This window comes from Centropristis striata, chromosome 4 (genome assembly GCF_030273125.1).
Source record: "Centropristis striata isolate RG_2023a ecotype Rhode Island chromosome 4, C.striata_1.0, whole genome shotgun sequence".
NCBI lineage: Eukaryota > Metazoa > Chordata > Actinopteri > Perciformes > Serranidae > Centropristis > Centropristis striata.
In genome coordinates this window covers 39,088,572-39,103,110 of record NC_081520.1, presented here as the reverse complement: position 1 = coordinate 39,103,110, position 14,539 = coordinate 39,088,572, and the positions used below count along the sequence as shown (strand labels likewise).

The window sequence follows — 14,539 nt, the reverse complement described above, 5'->3', positions numbered from 1 at the left end:
AGCAGCCAGACTCTTTAGTTGGTACGCCGTGTGGCACTGTCTGGGTCACTACCAAACAGCAGTGCAGGTGTATGATGCGGGTCTCGCGCAGAGAAAGAAAGCATGCATGTTTACAGTATGTTTCCCAGCAGCACCGGTGGTCAAACCTCTTACTGGCAGTGATGTTGGCCGAGGGGGGGGGGGGGTGGGTGAACGTGCAAGGGAGTCGTTGCTCCTGGACCTGCAGGTATTCAAACACACCAGCTGTTGCTCGCGCTGGAGCAGCCAAGTAGCCCGGGGCAGTTACCTGATCCAAGTTTTTATTAGTGCATGATGTGGACAGCATTTCGGTGTCCGCTGTGAATATCTGGGGTGTCAACTAGTGCATAAAAGTTATGTAACTCAGCCGAACAGTAGCCTAAGTTAGCTTTCGGGGCTAACTAGTTCACCGACACACTCACCTCGGTCTTGGTTATGCGGTGTCGAGCCAGCTTCACGACAGCGAAATTGCCCTTTCCTAAAGTGCGCTCGATGTCGTAGAAGCCCACTCGGACCGGACCCCGGATCAGCGGTTTTTGGACACTGTCAGCCATGACCATGCTGTTCTGGATGGGACTGTTTGCGGAGGAGTAGGAGGTAGCCAGACGAGCAGGGGACACACGGGGGGCTCACGCGGGGCTGAGCAGCTACAGATAAAGACGAAAGGAAAACAAACCGCCCGCCGCCGCCGCCGCCGCTTCTGCTGCCGCCGCCGCCGCTCGAAGCGTGTCCATTAAAAATAGACAAAGTTGATTTCTGTGTCGCCCTGCCAGCTTGAACGCCAATGTGGCGACACTCTCCTTGTCAGTGCGGCGATACGAAGCAGGCCATTTGCTGAACCCGCGGGGCTGTCACACCACGTTCTCCAATACAATAGAGCTATAATATTTCAGCTCGAGGTGCCTCTATCAGCTACACAGCACACGAGTTGACTTGCAAAGAGGCATCATGTTCTCTGGTTGACGTGTATTGACGTCAAAGCCATAGGGGTATTTGTACAGGGGGCGGGGCCACGAGGCCGCTCCACACTACAGTGCCAATTGGTTGCCAAGACAACCAGACCCACCTCTTACGTCAACCGGTAAAATTGCTATTCTGAAATCTGTTTGCTTGCCTGCCCTGCTTGATTGCATGCATAGGTAACTTTGAAGTTTCGCCCTGCAGGTGTTTTCATAAGCGGCTGCGAGGGAAAAAGGCACCGAGAAAGGGTTAAAAATATTCTGAATCAGCCTCAAACTGCACCTCATAGTAATGTGGTTTGCAAGAATGAATGGAAAAAAATAATAATTTAAACAAAAATAATGTGCAAGGATTTAACATAAAAACAAAAAACAAAAATACAATTCAAAACACAGCACATGTCTGCGTTTAGATGTATGACCTAGAAAAAAAATTGCAATTGCCACTGCAAATCCCATCTATTAAAATAAATACAATTATATAATGTAACATGGCAGGACCTCATGTGAAACTAGACATTTTATCAGCAACAAAGGCACTTTGGTCAGCTACATAACAGCGCCATCTGTTGGCTAAAATAGAAAATTGAAAGCAAAGCTACACTGTTACAATACTATTTGTACTTTAGTAGTGTTAGAAGAAATACTCAGATTTTTTAAATTAAGTAATAGCAAATAAAAGCTACCACTGTGCATAATACTGTGTAACAATTAAAGTTCCTGCATTCAATATTACTTATACTTATACTTAAGTAAAAGTCCAAAAGTACAAGCATCAAATTACAACCTACAATAGAATAGCAGTCCACATGTGACCTATTGATTAAAAAATATAAAAAGAAGTATGTCCTAAAATAAATTATTAATAATATAAAACATATACTTAAAGTATTATAACAATAGTACTCCTTATTCAGCACATTTATTGCATAATTACTGACACATTTATTTGATCTTCATTTCAATTTTGCAGCTAATAAAGGTGGAGTTCATTTTAATTACTTTATTGCTGAATAGTTTAATCAATAATAAAACATCATATTTTCTTAATTTATTTACATTTTGTATTAATATGTATCTTCAGAGTAACTACAATTTTCTCTAATAAATGTAGCGCAATAAGGTGTACAATACTGGTTTCCAGAATGTAGTGGAGTAGAAGTATAAAGTAGCATATAATGAAAAATACTTGAGTAAAGTGCCTCAAAATGGAAGAAAACAGAAACAGAAACACTCCCCCTACATGCTTATATAAATATAAAAACATTTGAATATACTCTAATTATTACTAAAAAGATGAAGAGATAAAGAATGCAACCACAACATCTTGTAACAAACTTTATTAGCCACCCAAAGCTCACTTCATGTTTGGGATTCAACGCACATTCACACCCAGCAGTTGTTCTCTTCAGCTCCTGCAGTGACAGTCAAACACAGAGTAGTGGATTACTGAGCGGGTAGGCAGGAGCAGCGCTCCGAAGGCCTCCGCTGTCACGCATAGACTTCCTGAATGTAAGAGTTCCAGATGTGCTTTTGGCATTTCCTGTCTAACATTCTCCAAGAACACACTCAGCCTCTCCTTACTGGGCTCGCTACATCTTTCCAAGACACGGACCCAGCAGCCCACGTAGAAATAACACAGGCATTTATGTCCAGTAATGTATATCTATGATTATTTTACAGATTTACAAGCCTGCATGTAACTATTACATAACACTGATGAATGAATCCAAGATACACTCAAAAAATGGTCACTCCTAAAGTTTGTGTAATGTCAGATTTGGGGGGAGGGTTGAGTTTCCCACACAGTCAGGTGGAGTCAGGGAAAGCCCACAGCTTTGAGGTTTACTGGGGTCAGCACAGTTCTGTCATCAGTGTTTCCGCCTGTACTGTCCTGTTCCCTGACATCAGCGTCCAAACAGGAAGCTTTACACTGGGCTGACAACACTCTCCAGGTTTAGAGAAAAGGGTCAGAATACTCCCTAAATAGGACAACTCCACCGCTCCAGAGAGACAACAAAATCTTTTTGTCCTTGCATCTCATGATATCTAGTGACGTGATTTGGAAAACGGATGAGTAGTTTAATTCTGGATTGTTTACAAGATGAGTAACCTTGCATGAGTCCTCAAAACTTCCACTTATTCCCCGGGTTAAATGTGAAATCCATCACGCCAAATATAGCAGCACTGCTGCACAGTGAACCTGTCCTGACTCAGTAATGCTTATTTGAGCTCATTAATGCCTCCTGGAAACCAGCAAAAGCCTTTGTGCTGCTGTGAAGTTATATAATTTGTCAGAGAATCTGTCCGGATGAATATCAGAGCTCCACCGTAACGTTGACATTTGTTTTCTTGAGGTAAGTGTCTCAACAACTTTTTAATTGGATCCCCTAACTTTTTAATCAATTTAATTATGTGGTTTATAGGCAATATTTTGCAAGATATGTGACATTACCCTCTGCCTCAGCTGCATGCTTTAAACAAAACTATAATGTTAACATGGTTAACATGGTTAAGTACAGCCTCACAGAGCTGCTAGCATGGCTGCAGTCTTGTTGAGCAATGTTTGGTAATTACATTTATTAGCAATATTTGAAATATATTAGCATTTTATACAACCCGTCTATTACTCCTGAAGCCAAAGGTATGACATGCTCAGATTGAGAACTCTCTATCGGTGGGGTTCTGGGATTTTAAGCTACACAAGATGGATAGTTTAAAATCTATCCATCTTGTTTGTATCTCCAGTGCAGCATCCTGAGCATCCAAAACTGTAAGTCAGATAACTGTTTAACCCTTTATCAGGCAAAGAACTATATTTGGTAACTTCAGGTAATATTTCGAGGAAAAAAGTTGCAAATTTACTAGATTAAAGTGGCAAATCTACAAGAAAAAAAGTTGCAGATTTAAGAGATTTAAAGTGGCAAATCTGCGCGAAAAAAGTTGCTGATTTATGAGAAAAAAGTGAGAATATTGGAGGATATTACATACAGCCAGAATGTGTAAAAAAAAACATACGAAAATAATATTTTGAGAAAAAAGTTTACGAGATTAAAGTGGCAAATCTACGAGAAAAAAATGCACAGATTTATGAGATTTAAAGTGGTGAATCTGTGAGAAAAAAGTTGCTTTTTTCCCACTTTTTTCTCGTACATCTGCAACTTTTTTCGCGCAGATTTGCCACTTTAAATCTCTTAAATCTGCGACTTTTTTTCTTGTAGGTTTGCCACTTTAATCTAATAAATTGGCAACTTTTTTCTCGAAATATTACCTGAAGTTACCAAATATAGTTCTTTGCCTGATAAAGGGTTAAATGCAGCAACAAATGGGTCAAAAAATAGACAGGATTTAAAATTCCAATATTTAATGCATATAGTATATAACATATAAATAGCCATTTGTTGCTGCAATTTTTTGAATGATCAGCCCCATTGTCACTGATACCCAATCCAGCTTTAAATCTCTTAAATCTGCGACTTTTTTTCTTGTAGGTTTGCCACTTTAATCTAGTAAATTTGCAACTTTTTCCTTGAAATATTCCCTGACTCTAATTACCAAATATAGTTATTTGCCTGATAAAGGGTTAAAGGGACAGTTCTCCCCTGTAGTCAAAAATACATATTTTATTCTCTTACCTATAGTACCTGTAGCTAGATACACACAGGAGACAGACTTATGTTCAGATAACATAGGTCCAGGCTGACATAGTCATGTGTATAGTAATCCTGCACTACACCAGAAACCAGTAGGGTGTGCAGGAAGAAAGCGTCGGAGAACACTGTGTTCCTCTTTCTAGCTGGGTTCATATTCAAAACTTGGTATGAGGATGACAGACACTCACAGACACCAGATAGACATCTACAGTGTTATCCATAGATCTCATTTTCCACCCAACCAGTCTGCCGGCTTGGAGCTTTGCAGGTCTCATAGATGTCATTGGTGACAAACCCGCTTTCCCTGTCTGCACACGACACATTCTCATAGTCGCCACACTGGGAGTCCTGGGAAGGAGCACAGGAGAACTTTGTCCTGGTGTTTGCCGGCACGGTGCTGTCCAGAGCAGTGTGAGGCAGTTTGGTAATGTCACTAAAGGCGTAAGGTCCTTGTACGGCGTACGGGGAAGCTGTTGTTGACATCCATGGTTTTGATCTGCCGGGGTAGCCTTCTGTTTCTGTCTTCCTCCTGAATATGAAAGAAACTGAATTAAAGCACGCAATTTTGACGCCTACAACTTACACAAAATGACTAAAAAAGACACAAACTGACCACAAAATGATATAAAAAAGATACAAAATTACCATAAAAGACACAAAATGACCAAAAAAAGACACGAAATTACCAAAAAAAGACACAAAACTACCAAAAAAGACACAAAATGACTAAAAAACCCCACAAAATGACAAAAAAGACACAAAATGACCGAAAAAAGACACAAAATTATCAAAAAGAAGACACAAAATGGCCCAAAAAAGAAACAAAATGAACGCCTACAACTTGTACAAAATGCTGCAGCACGTCTTTTAACAGGCAAAAAGAAACGTGAACACATAAACCCAGTTCTGGCCTCTCTGACTGGCTTCCTGTCCATTTCAGAATTGATTTTAAGATCCTGATGTTTGTTTTTAAAATTTTTAACGGATTGGCTCCAGCGTATTTAGCTGAACTCGGTTCACAGACTAACCAGAGCTCTGTGGTCTGCAGATGAGTTCTACCTGGATGTGCCTAAATGCTAAAAACAAAAGGTGATCGCTCTTTTGCAGTGGCTGCCCCGAAGCTGTGGAACAGTTTACCGCTTCATATCCGGTCGTCAAAGACTTTGGACATTTTTAAATCTTCTCTTAAGACTAATTTTTTCTCCCAGGCTTTCAAACCTGCGTGAGAAGAAAGTTGTTTCTGTGTGATGTATTGTACATCTCATGTCATATATTATTAGATGAAATTGTCTTTCATTTTTATTTTGTGAGTTTATTGTTATTCATTTATGTATCTTGTATTCGATTGGATTTTTTGTTGTTATTCAGTTATGTAAAGCACTTTGGTAAACCTTGGTTGTATATAAGGTGCTCTAGAAATAAATATAATAATAATAAATTAATAAATTGACCTTGACGCAATTGGATCATCATTGGAACATGTTGCTCAACAGTAAATGTTCGTGTTAAAGGCCATATAAATTAAAAAAAAAAAAAAACACATTTCCGCTATGTTTCAATTGAAAAAACCTTTCTAAAACTAAAAATACAGTCATGGAAAAAATATTGGACCACCCTTGTTTTGTTCAATTTCAATTCAATTGTTCATTTTAATGCCTGGTACAACTAAAGGTATTATATTTGTTTGGACATATATAATGATAACAACCAAATTAATAATTAATTTAAGAGCTGATATCTAGCCATTTTCCATGGTTTTCTTGATAATGAATAATTTGGTTATTATCAAGATAACCATGGAAAATGGCTAGATATCAGCTAGTTGTACCAGGTATTAAAATGAACAAGAAATTGAAGAAAACAATGGTCTAATATTTTGTTCCATGACTGTATATGAGGTATAGTTATATATACCCTTTCTAAATGTGTGGTCACATTGGCCAAAACGAAATAAATTGATGCCATTGAATAAATATCCAATAAATGCATTATGTACAGATATAAAAATGCTTCTTAATATGTCATTTTCTTACTCTGCATCCAGAAACACAATGTTTAAAAGTGCTTTTACCTCTTAGCATGCTGTTTGTAGCAGAAGAACCCAGCAGCTGCAAACAGCAGGAGCAGCAGAGCAGGAATAGTTGCATAAAGGATGTAGGAAACATACAGGGTGTTGTCTGAGAGAGATACTGCAAAGGAAAGAGTATTACTGCATACTTTAGAACAAAGACCTTTATCCTTGAATAGCATGCCACAATTCTGTTGCTACAACTAAACATAAACATAAAGAACAAAATACATATTTTTCCTTTTCTTACCTGATGACTCCGGTAGTCCTATTTTTATCCTCTCATTTTTTTCTGTAGTTGAGAAAACATTTGGCCTCAGAGATGGAACTGGAGCAACCAGAAAACAAAAAAGAAATCATCAGTTGAATATGACAAAGGAAAAAAGAGAAAAATTACACTGTTTTTCCAATTGTTGCAGATTTCTACCAAAACAAACAATAAACAAAACATGTGAGTACAATTTGAAATATTCAAAGCATCAAATATGACAAACTTATTGTACCTAATTGTTTGGATTCCCCTGTTTGTATTTCCTTATATCACATGCAGTTCGCGAGAAGATTTCTGGGGGTCGCCAAATCATTTTGGAAGTCAGCTCTGTCTCCACTGTGTTAAAGTGTTTATGTGTTTTAGTCTTTTTGGTCATTTAGTCCAAAAATCTTTTTGTGATATTTCAGTCCTTTTTTTTTGTCATTTTGTGTCTTTTTTTGGTGATTTTGTGTCTTTTTTTGGTAATTTTGTGTCTTTTTTTGGTAATTTTGTGTCTTTTTTTGGTAATTTAGTGTCTTTTTTGGTCATTTGTATCTTTTTTTATCAGTTTGTGGTCAGTTTGCGTCTTTTATAGTCATTATGTGTCTTTTTTTGGTAATTTTGTTTCTCTTTTCGTCCATTTTGTGTCTTTTTTTGGTCATTTTGTGTCTTTTTTGGTCAATTTGTGTCTTTTTTTGATCATTTTGTGTCATTTTGTGGTCAATTTGATTCTTTTTTGGGGTACTTTTGTGTCTTTCCTGACAAATACCAAAGTAGCAAGTTATTACTTTACAAAGAGTCTCTGGCTTTCTGTTTTTTAGTTGTTGTCTGCTTCATTATTTGTCCAAAATTCGCCATATCAACTGAGTTTGTATGATCTGAACTGTGCGTGTGAGATTGTGTTCAGTGAGTGGGGGTCATGGACAACATGCATGTTAAATTGGGGGTCGCGACTCAAAAAGGTTGAGAACTACTGCTGTAGTGTACAGCATGTGACCTGCATTGTAAAGTAAACAACCATAACCTTAATACATTTTGACCACTAGAGGTCTACATTTACACAAAAGGGTAGCTGACATTTATAATAAGTGATAAGAAGTAGTGATGCAATGGTTTAGTCTGACGTTTCTTTATCTAAGTATCAACACCACTAAAGTAACTGTTTATCTATATCCCACAGAAACATCATGCATACAAGGACAGTATGTGCGGAGCAGCAAGTACATGTTGTACCTGCATGAGCTGTCTTCCCTTCCTCAGTAAATACTGGTACTTTTTCTGCAAGACACCAAAGGGTAAGTTAACATCATTCAGCCATTCAATCCTTGTAAAATAATGTAATCAGTGCAACTTCACTTAGCTCATAAAAAAGGATTTATTACAAACAGGCACAAGAATTGTTTCACATTGAAAATAGAAATGAAAGAAAAAAACAACAACTGGAAGAATCATTAGAAATTAGTAAGTAAAATTGTATTCATGCATATTTTATTTTGTGCGGGCAGTACATTTTACATTTTATTTTATTTATTTTTATCCCATTTTTAATTTATTTTATCTTATTGCATCTTACTGTTCTATTGTTTACTACATCTCTTTGTATTGTGTTATGTATTTATTGTTTGTGCAGCACTTTGGAAACCTTGCGTTTGCTAAAATTGTGCTATATAAATAAAGGGGATTGGATTGGATTGAAAAATAATCAACAAAATAAAATGAAATGAGGAGTAAACTGGCGTAAAGCAAAACAATATATGCTCCAGCTTGTTTTAAAAATATGACCACAAAGTGTGCACAGGGAGCAGAACAGTAATCTAGGCAACTCACTTTAAAGCTGCACATTATTTTTTAGTGCTAGGGGTTGACAGCGATGGCAACGTTTTAGTAAGTCTAATGGTTTTTGGAAGATAAATGTCAGATTTTGTGGCTGCAGGAAGCAAACCAGAAGTTGCCAAATGTCAATAATTCCCAGCACAGCACAACCAGGTACAACAGCACAGTGTCTGTGATCTATTGGCTCACCTTCTGGGTATTTGCAGACAAAGTTGTTCTTGGAGTTGCAGTTGTCATCGTTCCACTGGAACAGGAAATGACCTTCTTCGTCGGGCGGTGCAGAGGGCTGGTAGTACAGAACCACACACATTTCAGCACCACACGATGGCTCATCCCAGTGCCAGTTCCTGCAGCAAATAAGATGCACAACTTTAGACTTGTATTGCATTTAAATTGGACATGATTACACGCACTTTATTTCTGAATTTCCCATTCCCAAGACTGCAGACATTCCATCACTCCCACACAAGCACCTTCTAATCCAATAACATTTTCTAAAACCTTTTTTCCACTGATATTTCCTTTTTTTTTTAGTGTGCTGTCCCCAAAGATCCCTCATAACATTTCACAGATGCAGCCGAAATGCATATACACAGCAAAATCGAGAGTGTTAATTCAACTCACAGAGTGTTAAATTTAACACTTTTTCTGAGTTTATATAGTTCTCACGGACTCTGAGTTAAAATTACACTTTGAAAAGTGTAAATATTTTAACTCTTTAATAGTGTTAAATATTTGACACCCTTGGTGTTGTTTTATGACACCACATAAGTGCACTTTTAACTCCAACTGTTAATTTTTAACATACATCGTGTTATTATTTAAGTGTATTTTCAACGCTAAAATCGTGTTATTGCCTTTCACTGTGAGTGTTAATATTTAACATACATCGTGTTACTTTGACACATTAAAGTGTATTTTTTAACCCTAAAATCATGTTATTTCCTTTCACGAATGTGATAATTAACATTCATTGTTTTGTTATATGATACATTAAAAGTGCATTCTGTCTTTAGCCGAACGTACAAGTCACAAAATCTGAAAATCAACTCCAACTGAAGTGATTCTAACTCAGGTGTTAACATGTAACTCGCTTGTGTTAAAGTGTTAAAACTCCAAAATCAACACCCACTAACTCAAAATTATTAACACTGAAAAAACAACACTACAGATTTTTCTGTGTAGAGTAAAATGACCTGAACTTGGCCTTGCTTCCATCCAGCCAATAGTACTGCGAGGGGCATCCTGGGCTGGTGGTCCCTGCCCTGTAGCGCTGTTGGCTGCGGCGGAGCCCGATCCAATAGTCTCCATCTCCAGCCTGCAGCTGCTTTATGAACCTCTCCATCAGTCTCTGCTCGCTTTCTGTTTCAATGCTGAGCAAGTCGCCTCCATCTGACCTACAGGCCTGCCTGGCGTCCTCAAAGGTCAGCCTCCGCCTGCTGTCATGGATGTAGGACACCTTGTAGCATGGGCGCTCTGTCCCACGCCGACAGATCCTCTGGCCTGGACGCCACAGTCGGTATCAGAGAGATTAAAGCATGGTAAGTGAATGCTTTTTGTTTTCCTGTGGCACCCATGTAACATTAAGACATTAAACTACACAAGAAGTATTCTGATCCCTTACTTAACCCATTGAGGCCTGAAAAACCGCTGGGCGATTTTAAAATAAGCCTCTAATTTTCTGGAAATTCTGGAAAAATTCTGGGAAAAAAAGTGTCAACTCTTCCTACTAAATAATAGATTTTTCAGCCTCTGTAGCAGATAGAAATGATATTCAAAAAGTATTTGAGAGCTTATACAAATACGACAAAACGACGTATCTGCTTTCCAGGCTTCAATGGGTTAAGTAAAAGTACTAATACAACATGGAAAAATTACTCCACTACAAGTAAAAGTCCTGCAGTCAAAACTTACTTAAGTAAAAGTACAAAAGTATCAGCATCAAAATGTACTTAAAGTGTCAAAAGTAAAAGTACTCGTTATGCAGAATGGACCCACTCAGATTGATGAAAATATTCTAAATATATTATTACATCATTTGTTTTAATGTTTTTATGTAAGCACTGTTTTAATTTTGTAAAGATAGGGCTAATTTAATAACTTAAAACTGTTATAAGATTTAATTAAAATGAAATTAATTAATCACTTTAAATGGATCATGTCTTTTCTGTTAAATCTCGACCTGAAAAGTAACTAAGCTGGCAGCTAAATGTAGTGGAGTAAAAAGTACAATATTTTCCTAAAAATGTAGTGGAGTAAAGTATAAAGTTACATAAAATGGAAATACCCAAGTAAAGTACAAGTACCTCAAAATTGTACTTAAGTACAGTACTTGAGTAAATGTACTTAGTTACTTTCCACCACTGAAACTACAGCAGGGGGGGGCAACCTTTACTAACTAAAGAGCCACTGTTGGCCAAAGAAAAAGAGAAAATCGCAGAATGGAGCCGCAAACCTTATATTGAGCCTAAAATGAAAATTAAACAGCCTAATAAGTCTAAATTAGCCTACCAACATTATTAATAGTCATATTGAGCATTCATTAATATGATTTTGAAAACTAGTCTATCTCGGGGAACTCAAAACTAAACTCAAAGTTGGCAAAACTTAAAGGTTAAGGCGCCGGGCTGGAGACTTTCGGAAGCTATGAAGCACATTTGAGTTGACTTAAATGTCAAAACTTTTTTAATATGCTGTAAAAAGGCTATACAATTTTACAATTGAGGAATACAAATAGCTTTTGGTCTACACCATTGATAAATGAACATTTTAATGTAAAAATCATCATCATCATGTAAAAAGCATCAAGGACAAATGAGGAACTAGAATCTTTTCAAAGCTCTTCCCACATTTTCCTGTAAACTTAGGTTGGGTAAACCATACGGGAGGGAAATTACAGTGTAAAAACTATATTTTTAAGAGCTTAAAAAAGTTGTTTTTTTCCTTGATTGGAATTGTGCCATTCAAAATAGTTTTGATTATGTACTGCACTATGAGAGAGTCTAAAAATGTGAGTCTGGACATGTCTGAAATGCAGTGGTTTGCTGAGGTGGCACAACAAGTAGCTTAATTATTCACTAAGTATGATAATTATGGCTCTAAACAGTGAATCTTGTTTGTGTACTGATGACACCTCACTTACAGGTATTTGGTTTTTTTATTAATTAACTGAAAGACAACAGATTAAACCAGTGGTTGCCAATCTTCTCATGCCAAGATGCCGGTTTCTTAAATCATTTTGTGTGTTATAATGAAGGGGAAAACAAAGTAAGTGCTCTAGAAGTTAAAGAGACAGAGACTTTACCCAAAAGACCCGTATTAGTATCCCATGTGCATTTTTTATTTGTTTTATTGAGTTATAGTTATGTAACGTTGTTTTTGTAACATGGTTCCATCTTGCAATGTCAGAAAATTGAACAATCTCAACAACCATAAACAAAAACTCTTGTTGCCTAAACCTCACCTCACCTAACCATGGTCATGTGACGGTGATAGTCACATGTTCAAAGTAGCAGCAGACCATTCACATTTGTTTTTAATTGTAGAAATAGCTTGGCATGATGCGCAATATGTCCTTAGAAGTGGTGTGCTATTTGTACAACTTGTCATACGAGATCATGTTGTGAAAAAAAACTGCCCTTTATTGTGCCCTTAGAATAAAATAATATAATTGCTGTATCATACAGGCTTCACATGCAGCTGGTGCAGTTTTTTTTTTTCCACCTATGCCACTTTGAAAACCTGAGTCCACTACTGGTCATGACTACCTGTGAGGTTTTATATTTAGAAGTTGAAAAAATTTGAGCTGATGAAATGATGAAATATTTTACTTTTCCAGAAAAACAAGAAACAAGCGATAATAAAACTGAAATTTCATTTCTGAAATATTGCTTCCCTAACCCTAATCCTAAAGAAAAGACAAAAAATAATCTTTAAGTAAGCCCTGGAGGGAAATCCAGGTGTCAAAAACAAAACACAGAACCAAACCAAGAATATAAATATAAATAAAGATGAAGTAAAACAGTGGTCCCATATACAGACCTATGAAAGTGGACACATGTACAGTCTTTCAGGAAATACAACGTAAAGTCTATAAATATGAACCAATATGGGTCATTTTGGGCGTCTGTTGCATAATCATAATGTTGTTGTTAGTAGGAGCATAAATGCTGCTGCTACCATGATGATAAGCAGCATAATTAATGTTCTTGTGGCCTTTTATTGCTAAAGTTAGAAAAACTACATGACCAGACTTTAAATCAGTGATGTGAGTCGTTAACAGCCTGCTGATGTTCACTTTCCACCACATCACGTGTTGCTGTGTGACTGCAGCCTGTTTATCATTATAACGCGCATACTGTAGGCGTTATTATGCTTCTTTATGGTGGTTCTGGTTTCATCCTCTTTACCTTAAACCACTTTTTTTTTTTTTTAAACACGAAAATATAACATATCTTGTAAGAACTACACATCATCGATTAGCGCTGCACGCAAAATAAATAAATAAATAAATAAATAATAAAGGAAAACTTTAGCGGTAAAAACACACACATCTACGGCTTACCTTGGAATAAAATGCACAACGTGAGGCTTTACAGCATTAGTGTAGTAGTTTTGTTTCTTCGGAGTAAATTCTTACCATTTATTTTAGACGTGGATCCAGGGTGGAACAAAACGGCGATAACAGTGCCAAACAGCTTCATAAAATCCATTTCTACATGTTCACCCGAGTGTGTTGCACGATTAGACTTAAAATAAAGCGCAAACAAGCTCGCTAGAAGTCAAACTTCAGATTTTCAAACCCTTAGTGAAACAGACTAATGATAGAGGCAGCAGAGGAGTCTGTCCAGCCAAAACTGGGTCGACTAGTGGAGGCGTGCATATGGCGTCTGGCTGAGGGAAAAAACATCAAGAGTGAGATAGTCCAAGATTTTTTACTTTGAAACAGAGAAAGTAGGCTATTGTTGGTTTTCAGTGTTTTCTCTCCTCCTAGATGTAAACCCAAACCACCTCAAGGTATGAATTTGTGCATTTGTGCAGCCTGTGTTTTACTAAATTAGCAAAAAATCCCATTCCACATATAGTAATGTCATTATAATGGGATGAATAGAGTTCTTTGTGCACACACTATGCATCATGCTCCCTGTATTAAAATAAAGAATGAGTATCTCTCATTCCTCATTCTTTTTCCACTACACACACACACACACACACACACATTGATTGAGTGCTGTCTGGGGAGAAATAGCTCAGAGGAGAAAACAAAGCGAGAAAGCAGAAACAGAAACAAGGTTGACTTCAAAAACTTAAATGGTGCGTGTTAAAAGTACAACTCAGTTTTTCTCTTTTCTTTGTCTGGTAAACATGCTGTTCTAATGTGATGTGATTTTTTTTTGCACACACACACACACACACACACACACACACACACACACACACACACACACACACACATTCTTGTACTTCTATCTTTGTGAGGGCCCTCATTGTAATAGTGAATTCCCTTGCAAGGTTATAATAGTTTTGGATTTTTCATTAGTTTTAGTTTTAATTTTGTTGTGATTTTTTGTTTTCAAATTCAGTTAGTTTTAGTTCGTTTTTAGAGTGTGTTTGTTAGTTTTAGTTTAGTTTTTTTTTTTGGAAATGCTTTAGTTTTAGTTTAGTTTTTATTAGTTTTAGTTCTTTGTAATGGGGTGTTTGTTGGGTGGGAGATTAAAAGAGATCACATTAAATGTTGCCTTTATTTCCTTTGTCTTAT

The 14,539-nt window shown here is 37.0% G+C and overlaps 2 protein-coding genes across 3 annotated transcripts in view; both read right to left on the bottom strand.

Moving 5' to 3' along the window:
• The window catches only part of sik2b (salt-inducible kinase 2b), a 55,982-nt gene extending 54,969 nt beyond the window's left edge, over positions 1-1,013 (bottom strand). Inside the window, exon 1 of one of the 2 annotated variants that reach the window (XM_059331438.1) lies at positions 441-1,013. In XM_059331438.1, the coding sequence (XP_059187421.1) occupies positions 441-578 (138 nt within the window). In that variant the 5' untranslated portion in view covers positions 579-1,013. The remainder of the gene's footprint in view (positions 1-440) is intronic. The other variant, XM_059331439.1, reaches the window with a different exon arrangement.
• Positions 1,014-4,279: 3,266 nt separating this feature from the next.
• On the bottom strand, positions 4,280-13,663 carry laynb (layilin b). The gene is made up of 7 exons (XM_059331441.1): positions 13,421-13,663; positions 9,978-10,284; positions 8,971-9,128; positions 8,182-8,226; positions 6,949-7,026; positions 6,702-6,819; positions 4,280-5,159 (listed from the first exon to the last, which is right to left on the bottom strand). The coding sequence occupies exons 1-7, from the start codon at positions 13,491-13,493 to the stop codon at positions 4,844-4,846; spliced, it is 1,095 nt and encodes a 364-aa protein (XP_059187424.1). The 5' UTR covers positions 13,494-13,663; the 3' UTR covers positions 4,280-4,843.
• Positions 13,664-14,539: the final 876 nt, after the last annotated feature.